The following is a 23,100-nucleotide window of genomic DNA, read 5'->3' as shown; positions in this document are numbered from 1 at the left end:
TTTTGATGAAATTTCGCTTGCTGATAGATTTGATAGTTAAGACAAATTCCTTAAAATATTATAGGCTTGATAATAAAAATTAAAGTTTCAAGTTTGGCAGATTTTGTTTTTGTGATATACATAGCGTTCTTATTCATAAAGTCTAGTATAAATAATTTTTGTTTTAATTGTCGTGTTCTCGTATGTAAACTCTTTTATTTATATGTGATCTTTTACATATTTCGCAAATTTGTCAAGATCGATTTTCCAAAAACCTTGCTCATCCCCAGTCGGAAGCATCGCTGCGGTTTATCACCGTCATCTAATTAATGCCTCTCACGAAAAGCAATTGCTGCAGATATGGGTCCATTCTAGATGTCAGCTTGGATATTCTGTATATCTGTATTAAATTAATTTCCGCTCTACGATAATCGTCTTTTGAATAATTCTCTTCATTTTCAAGATTCCAAATTCATATTTCTCGTCATTTTTGTTAGAAAAGCAGATTATGTTTGTTATTACATTAACACAAATGTTTTGGTGTTGTTGCGTATGCTAGGGCTGTTTATATAGAGTACTTAAGAACTGGAAGGTATTTTAACTGTTTTATAATATTCCCGGCTTATCAGCTGTTTTTCATACCCATTTTTTTCAAAACTACTATAAGTGCAAAATTAGTTAATCTTGAAAAGTTCAATTTTAGAATGTACGTCTATATCGAACAAAAGGGTCTCTGTATTTATAATTCGTTTTAAAAATTTAATTGTTAGGTATGAGGGATGGACAAAATTGATTCATTTGACTATCTATAAAAATAAAATATACTTTCATCAGAGTCGAAACACAAAAAAATTCTCGATTGAATTTTTTTTATTATCTCTTTTATTTACAACTGTCCAGTAAAGGACATTCAATAAATTTGATGAATTTACAATAGTCGGCCGAAAAGGGATATTGTATACTACAAGGGCATGTTGAAAAAAACAACTCAGTAGTTTAAAATTTAAAAACAATTACGAAATTAGTTCTAAAATTGCTAGTTTGATTATCTACGAATATATTTTTAAACTTCTACATGAATTATTATATATAACTCTTAAGAGTGCAATACGCTCACATTGATATAATATATCAAAGATATATTTGATATAACTCTTGATCTGTTGATCCTGATTAGAAATTTCTACTATTAATGAGTTTTAACAAGTACATGCGGATTATTATTATACAACTCCCAATGAATGAGTTTGACTCTAAATTTGCTGCATTTCAATTTTATTATAAAATTGTACAGATTTTCCAATTTGATATTAACTATTACAACACAAATTTTAGTTATTATTATAATATGTTTATAATAATAACTAAATAATTTAAATTTAAACTATAATTATTCTGTACCAATTTAAACAAAATCTATAATTAAAATTTATTATTTCAGATTCCGGGAGAGTCTTCTGGAAATAAATGCAATCTACGAGTCCACAACTTCGTCGATCTTTAAGTTTCATTTCTGACGCATTATAATCGAGATGGCGCAACTACTCCGTGCTCTTGTCTGGTGTGCCATGGTGCTCCTGTCATTCGCATTCGGTGAAGACGACTGGGCACAGTGTTCAATTTGTCGTTGCAAATGGAGATCTGGCAAAAAATTTGCAGACTGCTCTAACTCAAGTCTTACAGCTATACCATCATTGAGTCCTGAAATTCAAGTACTCGAATTGTCCGGTAACCCAATCGCAGAACTTTCAAGAGAAGTATTTGAGAATGCAAGAATAAATAATTTACATCACCTTCTTATGCGCGATTGCACTCTTCAAGAACTGCATCAAGATGCTCTAAAAGGTCTCTCCATTCTTACGGAGCTGTATTTGGAACATAATAAAATACGTGTCCTTCATTCCAGCACGTTTGTTACGAACGTTAAAATTCGTATAATATTTCTCAATTATAATCTTATTGAACGAATAGAAGACGACACATTTAAAGACTTGAAATTTCTTCAGCGTGTTGAAATCCGCGACAATCGTTTGAAGAAAATAGGATCAAATGCATTTGTCAATACCCCAGTTCTGAAAACCGTTGCTTTAGATGGTAATCAATTGACCCACATCAGGATAGAAACGCTAGATAAACTAGATAAACTAGCTAGTTTAGATCTAGATAGGAATCCTTGGACTTGTGATTGCCGCATGCGATCTTTCAGAGAATGGTTTATTGACCGCAATCTGTATACCAGGCCAACTACATGCGCAGAACCACCTCGTCTTCGTGGTCGTCTCTGGCCATCTTTGGACCCGAATCAATTTGCATGCATCGTGAAAATTTTAGAGCCACGACAAGGTACTTCGGCAGATGTAGCTGTTGGCGGATCTGTAACACTGCCATGTCGCGCAAGTGGGGAGCCATTGCCAGAAATAAAATGGATCAGAGATGGACGGGTGGTACTACCTAACCATCAGTATGGCGAGCGTTATAAACTTAGTGAAGGTATAGCAGATGCAACATCGAGATGGCTCAATCTAACCATCACTGAAGCACGCGCTCAGGATCGCGGCGATTTTAGATGCAGCGCTGCAAACGCGGCAGGAATGGCGGAAGTCGACATGCAGTTACTGGTCGCAGGTGGTGGACGCGGCGGATTTGGTTCCTCTGGATCTTCTGGAAATTCTGTCGATAGCGTCCTACTCATTGCTACTTGCGTCGCAATTGCCGTGCTTGCATTATTGGCACTTGGACTGCTGCTGGGCTGTTTTTTTTACAGAAGGAGGAACACGCGGGACTCTAAATGCGAACCTTTAAATATGAATGGCGACTCTGTAATGCTTGAAGGCTCTGTAATTCCTGAAATGGAAAAGAGTTTATTAAACACATCCACCGTATTCGTCAAGACACCGCGCCGAGATAATATAAACGATACGAAAACTACAGAAGTAACCGAAATGAGCCGAACTTTGCTTGATGGGGATTCAGTCTTTGGTATGTATTTTATGAATCACTTTGATTAGAATAATAATAAAGTTTATATTTTATGGCTATTGAAATATTGAATAGATCTTTAATTAGCACTTTATTAATATTATATATGTAAGTTTCGTTCATATAGTTTTTTTGTTATTATTCATTTTTAGAGCCTTACATAGATATAAATATGCGAGTTGTTAAATCAAAATCCAGAAACTTGATTTAAAATTTAATGTTAATATGTTCCGGCATAATAAATATTTGTTAAAAATTCTTAAAATGTTAAAGATCAAAACTCACAACATTTCAATTATATCTGATGCTAAGTATTGATTATCTTTTTAAATTGAATTCTTGGACCTGGCATTGTAGTATCTCAAAAATATAATTTTTCACTGTAATATATCCGCATTACTCACATTTTATTATTTGTAGCTGGAAGTGCTGATGAAGAGAGCCGTTCCTTGGACTTCACCGAGCCGACGCGAACTCAGCGATCTCGAGATTGTCTTGATCCTGAATATGTTCGAGCCCATGACGATCGCACTCATCGACCTGATCTACTGCCCTCATTCCCTGCACGTGCACCGCAATTATCGCCAGCTGGAAGCAGCACAGCCTCGGTTGGGCCTCAGTCTCCATCTGGATCTGCTTACCAGTATCGATTCCGCACACTGCCGCATTCGCATTCGCACTCGCGTTCTCAGTCTCCATTCACTGGCACCGTGATCAACGTCCCACCAAGGCATGGATATGTGACGATACCGAGACGTCCGTCCGGTCAAAAGTGGTCTGTCAGTTCGGCGCCGCCTCAGACTACACTCACGAAGGACGACTGCGAGCCGGTGTACGACAACTTAGGATTACGAACTACAGCCGACGGCAGCTCCGTGCTGTCTTTGAATAAGCTTGCGGCAAGTTCTCCGGCACCTCATGCTGCCGGAACGATGAGAAGTCGCCCACTGCCGCTGCCGCCACATTATACGCCTCTGGGCGATGAGAATAGAACGCAGCCTGAAGGCGCATCCCTGGGACGCACGGACGAGATGTCTGTAACTGTACTGCCGGGGAGAGAAACGCCAGCCCTGAGGCCATCCGGTAAGGTCGGGCCCAAAGTTCCGCCGAAGCCTAGCAAGATGATCCTGAGAGCGGAATCGACGCCACTCTACGAAGACGAATGCGAAGATGGAACGGAGGTCTAACAAGAAAACATTGAGTATTTTTATAGTGTTGGGTGCCATAGAATGTACATTGAGGACCAAAATAGATTAGAAAATAAAACGATGTACCTTTTTACGAATTCGACAGTGTGCTAAGAGAGGTGACTAAAACTGGATTAGGTTTTAATTAAAATTTAAGTAAATTGTACTATATGTAGGTTAATTGGAATATGGAATACGAAGTGTACTATGTTTGCATATGTGTTAATATGCGTAAGAATATATATGTATAGTGCATAAATTTAGGATATAATTGTCCAATTATGAAACTGACCACGCAAAAGACTTGCAAGGACTTGTAATAATAATGATGAATAGTGCCTTTTTAAGTTATATTTTATGTGTCTTCTTGTTCGCGTGATTACATGGGGTTGAGTGAAACGATGTAGGAACATTTGGCAGAATTGATATGTGAAAGAAACTATTTGGTGCTTGAAAAACTAATCATGCTTCCTGCTTTTACTTTCTCCCCCGCATGCGAATTATCTTATATGTGGTGTAAATAAATTAAGATAATATGGAGTTGTAAATATATATATAAACCTACCTATATATATGAAATCTATTAATGAATCATAACTGTGTACTTTAATAAAAATTACACACAGTCTATAATATTTGCCAAAAAATGCTTTTGACGATTGAAACTGTATTTTCTTACAACATTCGTGATTCAAATCTACTAATTAGGAAATGTCAATGTAGTAGGAAACTAATTGTAAAAAAGAACATGTGATTGGATTTAATTTATTGCAGCTACGAAATGTGCACAATTCTTCTGGACAAGTTTCCTTACCGATATGCTCAAATAACATATTGCTACCATTAATGATTCATGCATATAGATAGACCATATAGTTCTTTATAAATATATAATATGTAGTTATTAGTTTTGGACATTCTTTCTGTATCATAGACAATTCCAATTAATATTATGAAAATATTAATGTGTTTAGAAATAAGTACATTTCCGACATTTTGACTGCTCATTTGTTGCTGCTTTTAAATTAAGACTCGAAATAAATTTGTTCTATGAAAAACATAATCTAATTATATGTTTGTTTTTTAAATGTTTCATTACAAATATATTATATATAACTTTTAGATGATTGGTAACATTATAATAATTTTATATTTATGCAATAATGTACAAATTGATTAATAAAAATATATGATCATTACAATTGTATATTATCTTCTACATTATTTAAAAACATCAGTTTATTAATATTACCTTGGAAATATATTAAATATAACATAAAAAAAAGAATTCAATACATTTTATAAAAGAATAAAGAAATTAAATAAAATAATTTGGAATGTTCGAATAGTTACAATCTTTCTCAGCTTGTAACAAAAATTATTATTAAAAATCATTTAAATTTATATACAAATTTATCACCATATGTTTTTTATTTTAGATAGTCGTACCAAAGATTAGAAATTTGAAATTCCATAACCTGATCTGTTTTACTACAATAAAATTTGTACAATTAATTGTATGATTAAATTATAATGTACATACTCACAAATTATTTATGGAATAATTAATTTATTATTTATTATTTTTTAAATAATATTAAATTTAATTAAATACTTTTAAATGAATTATTATATCTTATATGATGCAAAATAAACTAATAGGCATTTTGTGGCTTACATATTGAGACCACAATAAGTAATCGAGCATCCGTTGACTACGTATATAATAGTCAGCATATATATCAGATTCTTCTGTAAAACTCTCTGAACCAAAAGACTTAATAATAATAATTAAAAGCTCATATCAGACAAAAGAGGATTGTTTTAAAATATATTGTGATAGTTCTTTTAACTAAATTCATATCATGGGTCTCACATTAGAAGAGTAGATATACCAAATCTACAAATTCTCTCAAATTTTATTTAAACCCTAATTTGCTTTAATTTGCCTAAACTACTTGTGTTGTTAAGGAAGAATTAAAAGTTACATAGTTTTCAAAATATCAAAAATGTATTTATTATGATCAACTCTTACCAGTTGATCATCAGTCAAGAAAGTTTATAATTTAGTTTTAAATCTCGACAAATAAGAACACTTTTAAAAAATTATATCAAGTCAAATATTAAGTTACATATATTTGGATTGATATGTTTGGTACAAAACTTTTAATGGATTATTTTTATTGTAGCAATTGTTTGCTGGATTATATTATTCAGAAAAAATATATTGTAATGCATCATATAAAATTATATATGTATATATATATATATATATATATATATATATATATATATATATTCAAATTTATGTTTACATCAATTATTATATACCAGTCTAGTAAGAAAAATGAGGGTATTAACAAGTAGGTTTGAGTATGAATACATACAACACTATTTTAATTTAAAAAAGCTATAAGAACAATCTTCAGTAATTCTTTATAACTTAAGTTTATCAGAAAGCAACTAAGTGGTTGTCCATTGATGGATACCACAAAATAAGCGGTATTCACTTTTTATGGTGATGAGAATATCAACTTCAGTCTTCTAATTATACACACGATTTCCATCAAATTTAAATTAAAAAAAAATAAGATTAACTTGATTTGGAATTGGCATAACTGAACCGAAGCAAACAAACGTATTAATCATTAATAATCATTAATTTATAATTAATAATTAATAATCAATAATTTTCTTTACTAATTATTATTTATTATTTAATTATATAAATGATTTGTTCTATATATTGACAAAAAGCCTTGAGGTTGCTTTGCAGTCAGGCTTTTTTCTCAGGTTGTCAGATAGAAAACCTATCCTTGCACAAATGTCAAAAAAACGATCTTAGATTACAGGGTCTTTCTGACTCAGGATCATAACATACGAGTGACGTTGCAATCGGCTCATTAATCACGAGTGTAAATTTTGTTCTCACGTTTTGTACAACTTGATATAAAGCAATAGTTATATCCATTCTTTGCTAGTAAATATAGATGAAAATATATCTCACGTAAAAATTGATCAAGTGAAAGTTAAGATACAGGTCGAAAGTTAAAATAGAAAAAGGTCATCATCATTATAAAAATTCTAGTGAATAAAATGTTTGTTCTAGTAAATAAATAGACTAAACTATTGGGTTGCCTTCTAAAAAATCCACGGTGTTAAGTCTATGAGCTGTTCTAACTTTTTAAATAATGTAGCCTTTGAATAATGATTAGGAGGCGTCCATTAATCACGTGAGGTTTTTAGGGGGAGGGGGGGTTTGACAAAAAATCACGAAATATTACGGTGGGAAGGGAGGGGTATAGTAAGATATCACATGTATTTATTTTTAACTGATTTTTTTTTAAATCAAATAATTTCAAAAAAAATACTTACACTCAAAATACTTAAAAATTTTACGATTTTTACTCGTAACTAAAAATACATGTGATGTTTATGGGGGAGGGGGATAATTTTGAATATCACCAAGGGGGAGGGGGGGTTCAAAAATCCTTAAAAACTCGCTCACGTGATTAATGGACGCCTCCTTACCGAAATGCTTGTCCCACACTTGTGTGATGAATTTATTATTACAATTTTCGTGATACTGAAGAATTTTTTATTGATGAGGCAATACTTGATATCAACCAAAAATCAATGTAACCATTACCTGTTCACGCTGTTTAAGGCGGGTATCGAACCTGGATCCTCTGATACGAAAAGCATACTTCTTACCAACTGAGCCACGAAGGAAGACACCTAGTTCGCATGACCAACAAAATATATTCTGGCAAAAAATATGGCGTTATATAATGGTTCCTTATTTGGAGTTTATCATTTGATAAGCATTTGATGTGAATTGACAGTAAATTTAATTTAGTAGTATTGTCGTAGTTGTTGAAGTGAAAACAAGCCATTCCTATGAGATGTCGATATCTCTTAATATTTTATGTATTAACTGTACACTAGTGTATTAAAATTCTTATATGCGGAGCTATATTAAATTTGGATATTAGTAGTGAATCCATCATCGTCGACCAAGGATACTTTTTATTCGAAATAATTTAGCAATTTTTAATTTTTCCACCAAGTTACTGTGTTGTTAAAATATGTGTTATGAAAAGAAAGTTCAACAGATATACAAAAAAGAGTGGTCAAAATTAAATATGAATAAAATCTTTATTTTATATAATTATATGATATAAAATAAAAACAATTATATTAAACATGATAGTAATGATAAAAACAATATGTGTAAACCACAGTCATAAGTGATATGTTCTGAAATCGCTTATTTTGATTGAAGTGATTTATATAACAATGTGTTTAATTATATTTGTGTATCAACAGTAAAAATTAAAGCAGCCCCGGACTGTTAAAGTAAGTACTAGAATATATTTTATTTTTTGCAGTAAAAAATCAACCAGATCAAACTGTAGCCATTTTGGCTTTTACAATCTTTCTTCTGGATATTCGATTTTGAGTATTTATGCACAATTTATACTCTGTTAGAACACGTTTTCATTATCTTTTTTTAAATTTATTTTTATTTATTTCTTATTTTACAATAGTGAACAGTTTCTTACAATTAGTGTTATATGATCTGTTGTTATGTAATTCCTATAATCCAGCAGTAATAAAAGGCAATGTGCTATTTATGTTCAAATTATAATTAGATATTTATAATGGAAGGCTATTTTTATTTGAAATCATACAGCTATATTTTCGAATCCAGTTCGAATTCAACCTTCGTACAGGTCACTTCGGGCACGCAAATAAAAATATTTAATTCTTATCAGTGTTATCTAACAGTGCGTGAGTCATAACACACCAGTGTATTGTTCGTCGACCGGATTAACTATGGCGAGTCCCCAGCCGGGGGACTCAGGTATATCGCTCGCTATACCGCTTGTCGAAACCATTGAAATTTTAAATGACACTTCTACAACTAATTCTGAATTTGTCGCAAAACAAGTGAACTGTGTTAATAATGTACAACCGGAGTGTAATCAAGAATCCACAATTAATAATAAAACTAACGTAATGGAAACTGACAGTAATGTACCGCTGCCAATTCCCTCTACTTCCAAGGAAGGTTGGACTACGGTTAACAACAGAAAACACAAAAGAAATAATTCCGACTGCAGCTCTGAAGGTAATTCTGTGTCAAAAAAGCTAGAAAGTAACTACTGGCTGCATTCAACATCGAACAATATCTACAATGTTTTAAATAACATACAGCCAGAACAAACAGTGAATACCGCTGCTCCTATTCCAAAACCCCCACCGATCTTTGTTCATGGTGTCGAAAATATCAATCCCCTCACAGAATTATTAAGTGTAAATGCGCCAGGAAAATATAATATACAATTAATCAATAATACGCAGGTCAAAGTCACCCTCTCAGACGCTGAAACTTATAATAAAATTCTGAAATTACTAAAAGAAAAAAATACCGAAATGTATTCATTTCAGTGCAAATCGGCACGTTCGTTTAAGGTCGTCGTTCGGAACTTACACTCCAGCACAGAAATTGAAGATATCGCCACAGAAATTACAACTCATGGTCACAAAGTAATGCGAATCACTAACATGAAACACAGGTTTACTAAGGCTCCTATGCACATGTTTCTTGTCGAATTGGAACAAAATCCCAACAACAAAGAAATTTACAAAATCGAATTTATTTGCCGAACTAAAGTGAACATCGAGCCTAAAAATCCAAGTAAATCAATAGTCCAATGTGTTAATTGCCAAAGATACGGTCATACTAGAACTTACTGTAATCTGAAACCGCGCTGCGTGAAATGTGCCGGCGATCATCTCACAAAAGACTGCAGTTGGACCGATCGTACCAATAAAAACGTAAAGTGTGTCCTATGCAATGAAGGCCATACAGCCAATTACAAAGGATGCAAAGTCTATCAGGAAATGTACTCTCGCAGATATCCTCCCCTGCGTCCTAAACAAACAAATCCTCCTTCCTCCTCTAATCCTATCACTTCAAACACAGTTAAACCCGGAATCTCGTTCGCTGTAACTGCTCGTCAAAATAGCCAACTACAACAGGATATAAACAATACCGAAGCTATCAACCATCATCAGCAAGCTAACGACATAACAGAGTTAAAATCTATAGTTAAAACTTTAGCGGAGCAATTAAACACAGTCATGAACTTATTAACCGCCGTCGTAGCTAAACTCAAGTAATGCAACACTTCCTTCAAATTGCTGTCTGGAATGCCAACGGCTTGGCACAACACAAACGGGAATTGCAAATGTTCATCCAACTTCACAGCTTGGATGTTATTCTGATCTCAGAAACACACTTTACTTCTAGCAGCTACCTCAAACTTCCCGGTTTTTCGACGTACACAATCAATCATCCGGATGGTACCGCACACGGTGGATGTGCAATATTAATCAAATCAAACATAAAACATCATGAATCGCAGCACTATTGCACAAACTATCTTCAAGCCTGCTGCGTTACCATTGATCATCCTTCAAATAAACTTACCCTAGCCGCAATCTACTGTCCTCCTAAACATAAAATCTCGAGGGAGCAGTTCAACAATTTCTTCAACTTCTTGGGACCCAAGTTCATTGCAGGTGGAGACTACAACGCTAAACACATCTTCTGGGGCTCAAGACTAACCACTACGCGAGGCCGGCAGCTTTACCTCTCTATCCTGGACAATAACCTACTACACGTATCGTCTGGCGAACCAACCTACTGGCCCAGCGATACATACAAAACACCTGACCTCCTCGACTTCTGCATCACAAAAGGCATCCAACCTCACCACATTTCAGCTAAATCAAGTCTTGATCTTTCTTCGGACCACTCACCAGTCATCATTTCATATAACTCCCTGTCTCCTGTCCAATTAAATAATAGGTACTTAATAAATAACAGCACAAACTGGTTTACCTTTCAGAATTACATTGCTGATTGCTTACATTGCAACGTTCCTCTAAAAACTCACGATGATATAGAAGCAGCAGTGTACAACTTCAACAAAATAATTACAGAAGCAGCAACCTTTTCCACTCCAAAATCCCAGACTTTTACTACGCCTGTTTGTCCTATTTACATTAAGAAACTTATAGCCCAGAAGAGAAAACTCCGCAAAATCTGGCAATGTACAAGATCTCCAGCCGATAAACATAATCTAAACAAAGCCTCTAGAGAAATCAAACATATACTGTCTGACTGGCACAATCAAAAAATGGAAAATTTTCTAATAAACCTTTCTACTACTGACAAATCTCTTTGGAGGGCTACCAATAAACTTAAACGTCCCACACAAAGCAATCCGCCTATTATTAATAAAAATGGACTATGGGCTCGCACCGCACAAGATAAAGCCAATCTCTTTGCCGATCACTTTGAGAACGTGTTTACACCTCATCCACCGACTTGTGACCCTTTCCTGGAGCGCCCAATACATAATTTATTAGCCGATAAAACTAGCAGCCAGACTGAACCACCACTCAAATTCAGTATCTCCGAAGTCATAGGCACAATCCGTTCATCAAAATCCGGCAAATCTCCTGGAATCGACAATATTAGTATTAAACTTTTACAAGAACTTCCTCCTATTGCTTATAGATACATAACTATACTTTTTAATGGAATTCTAAGAACTCTCCACTTTCCTAACTGCTGGAAGACAGCAAAAATAATCCTTATACCAAAACCAGGCAAGGACCCAACTTTACCTGAGTCATACAGGCCTATCAGCCTTCTCCCTTCACTCTCCAAAATATTTGAAAAACTAATCCACAGCAAAATTAAAAATCTAATGGTGTCTTCCTCTATCCTTCCCACCCATCAATTCGGCTTTTTAAGTGGGCACTCCACTATTGAGCAAATACATAGAGTGGTTAACTATATAACTAATTCCTTCCAAAATAAACTCTATTGCTCTGCCGCTTTTCTTGACGTCAGCCAGGCCTTTGACAAGGTCTGGCACACTGGACTTCTTTTCAAAATTAAAACCTTACTCCCTGCTCAATACTTCCTTCTCCTTAAATCATACCTACTAAACAGATCCTTTTTCATTAGCATAGGTGATCAAAATTCTTCAACTCGGCCTATCTGCTCCGGTGTCCCGCAAGGAAGTGTACTTGGACCCTTGCTGTATCTTTTATATACTCATGACTTACCCGTTACAACTAATACGGTTACAGCAACATTTGCGGATGATACGGCAATTCTAGCTGCCCACGAAGATCCCGCTCTAGCTTCACACCTCCTACAATCAAACCTGGATACACTGCAAGACTGGCTTAGCATCTGGAGATTCAAGGTCAACAACCAAAAATCAGCTCACGTCACCTTTGCACTGAGGAAACATACATGCCCACCAGTGACTCTCTTCCATAATTTGCTACCCATCAAGGATAATGTTAAATACCTGGGACTTCACCTGGATCGAAAACTCACGTGGAGAACACACATCTGCCAAAAGCGTAAACAACTCGAAGAAAAGCGAAGACAACTATATTGGTTGCTGGGTCGTAAATCCAAAGTATCGATGTCAAATAAAGTTTTGATATACAAATCAATACTTAAACCCATTTGGACCTATGGGATTCAGCTCTGGGGTACAGCCAGCCACTCAAATGTAGAGATCTTACAGAGGTTCCAGAATAAAATGCTTAGGCAAATTGCCAACGCACCTAAATACACCCCAAATTGGTTACTCCATGATGAACTGGGTGTCTCTTTCATTAGAGACGAGATTCCTAGACTTTGTCTAAAGTATCGTAATAGGCTCACCTTTCACCCAAATAAACTTGCAAGAAAGCTGCTAGAACCAATCCAATTCAGAAGACTTGAAAAGAATTACCCCAACGACTTGTTTTAGGTTTAATAATATGTACTAATTTGTATTTTTCTTTTGTTTTGTACAATCTATATATCACACTGTAAAGAACTGCATCACTGGATGCAGATCTTAGCTTTTTCTATCTTTGTTAAATTCTAAGCCATGCAATTGATTTTATATCTCCTGTAGATAGATGATCAAATAAAATTATTAAAAAAAAAAAAAAAAAAAAAAAATTTTCGAATAAAATCTGATATGATTATTGTTTGATATCATTGTCCGAAACGTGAAAGAACCTGGAACCTTGTGATTACAAAAATTAATTTCTGTAAGGAGATAATACTATTTCAATTACTAAAATATTATATCCATGGATGTAGCTAGAATTTTGGTTGGGAAGGACTACTGACTCTAGCTGACCTCTACATTGCAAATTGTACCTATTTTATTAGAAAAGGACAAACTTTTCAATTTCATAAATAAAACAACTTTAATCATAATTTTCCTTTATTAAAAAACGTTTTTTATTTTTGGCTTACAATTTTTATAGTTTGAGATATTTGTTATAAACAATTTGTTTTATAGTTAATAGTTGGATCTAATTTTGGATAGATCCATAGAGAACGTTTTTTTTAATTATAGTCAAAAGTTATAATTAAGGTATCATTTTTTATAAATTAATAGATAACTTAGCATAGATATAGATATAAGTAAACACAATTTCATAACTAAATTTCTACAATATTGAAACACACTGATCCACTATTATGTAACATAGTAACATTCTATAAACAAGCTTTATTACATTAATTTTTACTTACATAAATAGTTTACTTACATTAATTTTCAATTTTGGTTTAGGACCCCGCAAACATATTATTTATACCCAAAATTTTAATTATAAATAATAATATAACTTATTTTTCTGATGGCAAAAGACATATGAAAGCTTATTAACAAGCGTCCATCCAGATATATTAAAATATATGTTATATAAAAAGAAAGACTAAATCGTGTTTTTAAATAAAAAATTTTAAACACCATACATTTCGAATACTTCATATTACGGATATTATTTTCATGTAAATTTTATCCTTTGCTCTTTTATTTATTTAAATTTATGTTATTATTTATCAATATTACTTGATGTTAATAAAATAGCAGTTGTAATAATTATTGAAATTAAAAAAAAAAAACCATACATTTCGAATACCAGTTCGACTCTTTCGCATTATATAAAACTGGAGACCATAATATAAAAAATATATCTAAAATTTATAAAATAATCAACAAAGTATTGTACAGTATGACAAAAATAATTAAAAAATTTAGATATATGTACAATTAAAAAAGTACAATACTACCCACATAAATAATGAATCTTGTTCATTACATAAATAATGGATAATTATTTATGCAGTTGTTTAATGAAAAATGCGAGTAACTACTGATAACGTAAAACATTTTAAAAAAAACAATGTACGGAAAGTTAGAATATTACACAGATTGGTTTTTGTTCCATTCAAACCATATTGTTTATTTATCATCAATTACAAATTGAATGGTAGCTCATTCCGTTTGCACAATATTTATTTACTTCGTTAATACCCACCAATATTAATTTTATATGAATTTTTAGATTCCAAAACAAAATTAAACGTATATATCATACCACCATCTATGCCTAAATGCTTGAACATCACGGTATGATATGTTCACCTCGAGATGAGGCATCTGTTTACTCGTATAAATGAGTTTTTCGGTTTAGTTTTAAATCACAAACACACGATGATTCTATATCTATTTTTTTTCATTGTATTGTATTGTTTAATTCCCTAAATAATTATTTTTGTGAAAAAGTTCAAACAGGGGTGTCGAGACGCAAATAGTATAATTCAACATATTCGATAGATATTTCCGTTACATTTTTAAATATATATAACATAATTTTTTGAGCAATATTTTCGTAATTTCTGTTTATTCGTTGAAATGAATTTAAATAAAATTAGAAATAAGAAGAACGCAAGACAAGATTAGAATTGGAGATAAGGATTAAGTTGAGTTGAATTTGAATAAAAAATTAGAAATAAGAAGAAAAAACAAGATTAGAATTAAAGAATGTCAGATTTAGAAGAAAAAGTAAGAAGAATGAAGAAATCAGTTAGGAGAACATTAAGATAGAATAGGATTTTTTTTCTATATTTTTAATTACAATCTGTCACACTTGAGACATTGAGTAATTGTTTTGACATTTTCTTATTATATGAATGGATGGCAACCCAGTAGTTGTCCAGTCCAGGTTTGACTAACTATCTATACTCGAAGTATTTGCTGACTTTTTATTATAGATGCAACTATACCCACGAGAGGCGATTTTCACTTGAGGCTATATTTGAGATCTAAGATAGAATAGGATAAAAATAAAAATGATAGTATATAGAATATATATGCAAGATAGTGTAGAATTTATTAAGATGATATAGAATATAAAGAAAAAATGAAATGTTGTAGGTGGCTAAATGCTCTAAGTGAGCGAAGCCAATAAAAGAAAAAAAAAACTTTCCTTTGGGTAACTAATAGTAATCGCAAAAAAATCTTATTTATTTCTACGTTTTAAAGGTTTCTAAATATTTTGACATACCTTAGAATAAATGTATGAATATTGTAGTACAAATAAGGAAGTATGTGTGTGGGTAGGTGTATGTATGTATGTGCGGATGCAAATTTTCGTCGACGATTACGTAAACACGTATCAACCAATTTGAACAATTTAAAAAACATTAATCTACTACTAGAGGTGCTGATTAGTTTTTGGCAAAGGCAAGTCCGGCCGTTTCAAAGATACGGGGTGAAAAGTGCCAAAAATTGTAATTTAGATTCTGAGATAACAAAGAGTCCGATTTGTTGATTTAGATAACTTTTTATTTGTATTAACGAAATGAAGAACTAATTAAATTTTTGGGCAAGTAGGTCTAACGGTTTCGGAGATCCAATGAATAAAGTTAAAATAAAACGCCATTTGGCGGACAAAAATGATCGTTAGACATATGCACATCAAATTATCAGTTATTTTAATAATAAGTTCAAATTTTGCTTACATTTCTATGGGTTTCATGCAAATGTATATCACTGCGACGCGGCGCTTACGCGCTTCGCTATTATGTTTGTACACAACTAACGCAAAGTTAGTTGTCAAAATTTTCAAAGTACAAAAAAATATTTCAAATCTTAAAAAAAAGTCAAATTGTGTCAGAACTTTCAAGATTCTTAAATATCTATTTTTTTCAGTTTTCAAAAAAATTTAAAGCTTTTTTAAAAATTTTAATTTTTGCTGCGGGAACTTCCAGCATTTGCCTTAAGGCACGATGCCATGTACCACTAGTTTACTATTTTTTTATTGTTTACACTTTTGCCAGTGTAAAGGTTTAGTTGGTGTTTACCCCAACCACATGTAAGCTTTTATAAATGGTATTTAGAAAAACACTATTGAATCTAACTTAAAAATAGCTACAAAAGGGGTACAGAAGGTTTTAATAGGTGATACTTAAAATTTAAACTTGCAAACTAAACGACAGTGTTCGAAACCAAAAAAATAACAACATACTTACGTTCAAATAATGACAACGTATCGTTTTATCTTCTGATAGCGACGTCGCGCGATCGACGATGGGTGGTTACAGGCCTTGTTTCCTCTACTTTAAAATAACATAGTTAAAAAATACCATACTTGAATAGTTTTAGAATTTTTTTTATCAAACTACAACTGCCTGAAAAGGCAGTCAGTAATTGTTGTGACTAAGATAATGAATAAAATTTTAAAATACTACCCATTGGTAGTATTTCAAGTTTGTATAATAAATATAAATATGTGAAAACAATTACAGGCAGATAATAAATATAAATATGTGAAAATAATTGCAAGCTCTATACTAAATATATTACTATACTAAATATAATTCATCTAATCTTCTTAGTCTCCTGATAGTTTTAGCAGAGAGTAGGTCCTTTGCGAGTTCATTTGGATGGTTCTCCAATCTTCACTTGCATTTCGCAGCGAATCTAATCTAAATTCTTCTCTATTGTTTGTATGTTGCAGTGCTGATGAACAAGCCAATTAGGTACATATCTGGGAGCCTCCAGTATTTTTTGGGGAAGTTTTAGAAATAATTATGGTGGACCTTTTTAACCGCGGACCTTTAAGCCCCGCTCTACCCTATAATGATTGAAAACTCCCCCCGCCCCTAATCTGTCGGCGAGAGAGTATGAAACGTCGCGGGTCGTGTCGTACCGAATTCGCGAAAACAATTGAGTGCTCACGGTCTCAAGGTTAGGCCGCCGCTGATGGATGCATCGGCGAGTGACGACTCTCATTGCCAAAGGCGCAATGACCCGCTTCGAGAACGAACTAGCCGATAGACCACAAAAATTCCAATATCATAAATAAAAAACTTGGCCTAGAATTTTACGAGAAATGCAATCAACTCTTAAAAGAAAACTCCGAATTATCCAATCAACACCGATTCATGATAATAATAGTTTTCTAATATTATTACCTTTCATTTTTTTACTGCTATTACTTATTTATTATTAAAGTAAAACTTCTCTACTAGGTTGTAAATCCGTACAAATGCAACGGAAGTGCGCTACGGCAGAGTCGAGTGCAGATGATATCATTTCTGTACGGGTCGATTGTGATTAGTCGTCGTGTATGTGAATAGGGATCTGTCGTTGTATGCGTACTGGCATCAACGTTGCATGCGTACCGATATCAACAAGAAAATCGGCATAGATAAATAAACATTTTAAAGTTTCATCGTAGTACAAATCTTGATTTAGTGAAAAAAGCCTGTATCTGAAGAATATTTTAACCTGTTTCTTAGAAAATATTTCTATATTATTCGTAGTTTCTGTAAATCTTTGAATTTATTAAAATGAAAAATAATTTTTAGGCAAGATAGATATTACAGCTGCTCAAAAAATGAGATTTTATCGCGAAAAAGTAAAAAAAAAATACAAGCAGTCAATGAATGTATGTTAATTTTAATTACATGAAATTCTTCCACCACAATTACATGATGAGTGAAGCTGCAAAAACAATATTTGTTTAGGCGTCGTTTAACATAATCCACTGTGTGAATGAATATTATAGAAGTTATTAATCACCAATTACTTCATTTCTCTAATGAAGGTTCCTTTCTAAATGCTAATTACAATGACAAACCGATCATGTTATTTTTGAAGTATGACTTTAATTACATTATTGTTCTTAAATATTATACATATTTTACGTAACCCTTCAATATATTTTATTTTTATGATCAATCGTAGATAAACATTTTGGTGATCATTGTTGTTGCTTTCGGATACCTTTTCAATCTTGCTTTTACTGTGAATTTTACTTTTAGTGTGAATGAATATTATAGAAGTTATTAATCACCAATTACTTCATTTCTCTAATGAAGGTTCCTTTCTAAATGCTAATTACAATGACAAACCGATCATGTTATATTTGAAGTATGACTTTAATTACATTATTGTTCTTAAATATTATACATATTTTACGTAACTCTTCAATATATTTTATTTTTATGATCAATCGTAGATAAACATTTTGGTGATCATTGTTGTTGCTTTCGGATACCTTTTCAATCTTGCTTTTACTGTGAATTTTACTTTTAGTGTGAATGAATATTATAGAAGTTATTAATCACCAATTACTTCATTTCTCTAATGAAGGTTCCTTTCTAAATGCTAATTACAATGACAAACCGATCATGTTATATTTGAAGTATGACTTTAATTACATTATTGTTCTTAAATATTATACATATTTTACGTAACTCTTCAATATATTTTATTTTTATGATCAATCGTAGATAAACATTTTGGTGATCATTGTTGTTGCTTTCGGATACCTTTTCAATCTTGCTTTTACTTCTTCTTCGCAAAATATTTCCTTTAAAGTATTTAATTTACAAGTATTTTAGATTCGGCCGACCATAAGACATTCTTACAAATTAAATGTGGTATGTGGTATACCTTAAATTTAACTACCCTGATTTATGTTCGATCATTAGAGCATTTTCTCGGCTAAGCATTTCATTACACATGTATAATTATTGTTTGCAAAACAATTAATATTTGTTTACTTAGATTTTAGATTTCGCCAAGAATAAGAAAATTTTCATATAAAATTAAATGTTAAACTTAAATGTACCCGGAAGTTTAGGTCTCGAATTTTCATGAGTTTTTGAATTAGTTTTAACGCCAAGGGTAAGAGTGGTTCGATTGTATAGTTATAATTTGAATGCATATTTTGCTGTATTATATTTTTTATGATATGCGAAACTTATACTAATTACGCGAAAAACTAGTTGCTGAATATTTAAATAAAACATAAATATTTCTTAAACATAATTTATTATAAATGTTTTAATATATTTCAGTATATAATTAAAAAAATTGTATATTATTGTATACTTTATTTGTATTTAATAAATAATAATTTGATAGAATATTTATGAATATATTAACATAGAATATTATATTATAATTATAATTGGATTTAGTAACAACATATTTTATTTCACATGTGCGTCTACTTTACAGCATCCACAACGCAATTCATTGAATATTGTATATAATAATTATATAAAGAAGCATGAATGAATTGAAATGCGTCAATCATTTGTATTTTTAAAAAATAATTAAATTATTGGCACATTGACCATTTTTTGATATTTACAAATTATCTGTATTTACTTGAAATATTTAATCTTTACTCAGAATTCATGTAAACAAATAAGATTATGACTCACAAAGTATTTCAATTAACCTAATATATTGGTTACAAAATATTATGTTCATTTGTACTAATATTATATATAATTATTTTATTTTAAATATTTGATATAATTGATTATAATATACACAATACATCTTTTGTATTATTGACAAACAAAATGTATTTCAAAACAAAAAATCTAACATTTCTGTGAACAGTATAAGGAGACAACTTCATAGTATTTTATATAATTCAAAAAATTAGTATAATACAATTTATGATATTTAAATTACATATTTTGTACAATGATTTTCTCGACAATTTTCTTCTATTGTGAAAAAGTTTGGAAGATGTTCCATTTAATCCATAAGAAGTAGTTTCTGTCTCAACAATTTCGTCTTTGTAGAAATAGTTCTGAATATTTAGTCTTCATTTAACTCAAATCCGGAATACTGTAAAGCTAAACATAATCACTTGATTAGACAAAAAAAAATTCTAACTAAACTAAACTAAACTAAAAGTTAAAATATAACTCCTAAACAAAATATATGGCATCCTAGTGAATAAATAGTTAAGTCAATTTTCACTATGTTGCTAAGCTTGATTTCAAAGTTCTATTTCTCGTGTAATATCGCATATTTGAAATTAATAGTTTAAATTTTATATGAAGTTCTTTATTAACTTTTGTTCTTAACCAATAATTTTTCAATTTAACAACTATTTTTAGAGAAATAGCTAATACCGCGATTCAAAACATTTTTGCCAATATTTGACTTTACCACTTATTCAATGGAATGGCAGATATATTCTCTGAACTGCTGTACATTATAATTTGATCATGAATCGTAATTTATTCTTACTTATTATTCAAATATATAATTTTTTAACAATAAGTTATATTGGGAATTAAACTTCATTATGTTTTAACATCATATCTATGATGTAAAAAAATATATATTTGTTACTACCTAGTGAGATACAATTTTCCTGGCTTCAACAGTTTTCTCTTTCATTTAAATTCACAAATTTTATATACTAAACATTTGTTATTATTATATTAATAAAAATGCTGCAATAACTTTTTTATATCTTTCTGTATTTAAGACCTAACGACTAAGAACAAAAAAAAAAGATTTTTTAGAAATTAACGAAAATTAATATATTTATTAGTAGCATAAATTAGTAAACCAAGTATGTTAGAAAGATTTAAAATACAATATTACTATATTTCGAATAATCCCTAAATATTATTATAATCCCTAAAAGTAGGGGAGACTCCCCTACTTTTCAAAATGCTAATATAAAAAAATTAAAAGTTTAAAAAATATATATTTCATAATTATATTTTATTAAATTCTACATATTTTAATAATAGAGATTTGATACAATTTTTTAACTCTATATTAGTTTATACATAAATAAGTAGAGGTTTTTGAAATTTTAATCTTAATAAACCAAGTATGTATGTAAAGAGTACTGTAAATAGTATAATTACATTTGGAACAATCCAAAAATATTTTTTGAAGTACCCGCATATAATATTCTTCAAAATTATAATCTTGTATAAAAATTTCATTGTGCAAAAATTTATTCAACTTTTTACCAGATTTTGATTGCACCGCAATTTGTAATTTAATATAATATAATTTTCTGTATATTTCATAATTATTTGCATAATATTTTACATAATATAATTATCGTAATTGCATTAGTTGAATGAATCATCTATCTCAGCATAACAAGTTTATTAATAATCGTAAATATTTTGGGAATAGCAGATTATTAGAGAAATTGATACTAAAACTTGTTTGTCACAGTAAAATATATCTTTTATGTATTATCTAATATATTTATTGACAAAGTGCAAAATTTTCATATTTAAAAAAACACGTAGATGTGTGAGAACTACATGCAAACTTTTACATACAAACACATTTAAATATAAATAGATTTTTGAAATTATATAGCTTCCTAATATCTCTTACCCAGTTTTTTTCCATAATTTTCAAAAAATTACTGTTTTTTGTCTTGGTTCGTCTTGGTGTTGTCCAACTTTTGCACCATAATTGCCCTCAGTACATGAAATTGTATAAAACAAAAATAATTTAGTTACATCAATAACAATAATAATTAATGTAAAGAGTACATATTCAAACTGATACATAAAAAATAAAATTTATTATGAAAAAAATCAAATTAATTATAAAAAATATATATTATTAAATATGTTTCGGATGATCCGTTATGAATATAATAAGAATGAGTTTTCTTTTTCATATTTATGAATGCCATGTAATGTCAAATCTATTAGCATAAATGGAATATGAGGCAACATTCTCGATTCAATATTTAATAAAATGGTAATAAATATTCAATTATAGTGCAGAAAAATTAGACTCGTTAAATGGACTATAGAGGAGTATTATATAGTTTATTTTTTCTTTTTCGGCATCCCGAAGTTTGGTTTTAAAAAATTGTTCAATGAGTTTAAATTAACGAAAAGAAGAAATTATTTAAAAGTGAAAAGTAAAAAGATCATTTTACCCACGAAACTTTATGCCCCGCTCTACACGAGGTAAGAGCTATCCGTGGTAAGAGCTTAATCTTGTAGTTAGTCCAGCTTAATAACAAGTAGTAGTGATATCAGTTTTTACTTGAAATTTCATCCAAAATATGATTTTCAGCAAAAACCAACTGACTATACTTAGAAAGGGCATCTAAACTTTTTTGGGGCTTGAGAAAATTGCCTATAAATTCATTTCAATAGAGTTGTATGATAAAAGTAGCCTTGATGTTTCATTTAGCAAATCCCAATATTTTTAACGAATGTTTTTAACAAACACTTTCGTATGAGGTTTCAAGGTGACAAATTTGTTATTAAAGATATGAATTTACGTTTGCTTTTAATTTATTGCTCGGATTTAGGTCTCCTAGTGGATAATTCAATAAAAAATATATACTAAGAAATTAATTAAATTAATAGTTGATATTTAAAAATTAATGAATTTGTAATGCAAATGTCCCGGAAGAAAGTCACGTAAATTTGTCATAAATATCAAAGAATTTCTGTGTAACATATGTTTGCTAAAATGAGTACAAATAAAATAAAATATACGTTAATCTGTTAATACAATGTTGTAAGAAAAGATAACGTTGTGTTTACGCGTAACGTAAATATTGTATTTAATTATATGTGAACCAGTTCGTGCATGAGTTACATTTTTTAAACATCTTACTGTAAGTTACACTTATAGATATAGAAAATTATCCGTTCAAATTTCTTCTTAAGTCTGTTTTTTGTGATTTCTTTCTTTTCTGAGATCTACTTCTCAGTTTCGAAAATAATTATTAGAGC

The 23,100-nt window shown here is 30.9% G+C and overlaps 1 protein-coding gene across 3 annotated transcripts in view; it reads left to right on the top strand.

The window, feature by feature from the left end:
- Positions 1 to 5,132, top strand: part of LOC113377989 (leucine-rich repeat-containing protein 24-like) — a 573,615-nt gene extending 568,483 nt beyond the window's left edge. For all 3 annotated transcript variants that reach the window (XM_026618474.1, XM_026618473.1, XM_026618475.1), the window contains 2 exons: positions 1,421 to 2,958; positions 3,379 to 5,132. In XM_026618474.1, the coding sequence (XP_026474259.1) occupies positions 1,512 to 2,958; positions 3,379 to 4,145 (2,214 nt within the window). In that variant the 5' untranslated portion in view covers positions 1,421 to 1,511 and the 3' untranslated portion in view covers positions 4,146 to 5,132. The remainder of the gene's footprint in view (positions 1 to 1,420; positions 2,959 to 3,378) is intronic.
- The last annotated feature ends 17,968 nt before the right edge of the window (positions 5,133 to 23,100 follow it).

This window comes from Ctenocephalides felis, unplaced genomic scaffold (assembly GCF_003426905.1).
Source record: "Ctenocephalides felis isolate EL2017-DRISC unplaced genomic scaffold, ASM342690v1 CF-g0.4_SCAFFOLD_01886, whole genome shotgun sequence".
NCBI lineage: Eukaryota > Metazoa > Arthropoda > Insecta > Siphonaptera > Pulicidae > Ctenocephalides > Ctenocephalides felis.
This window is presented reverse-complemented; position numbering and strand designations above follow the sequence as displayed.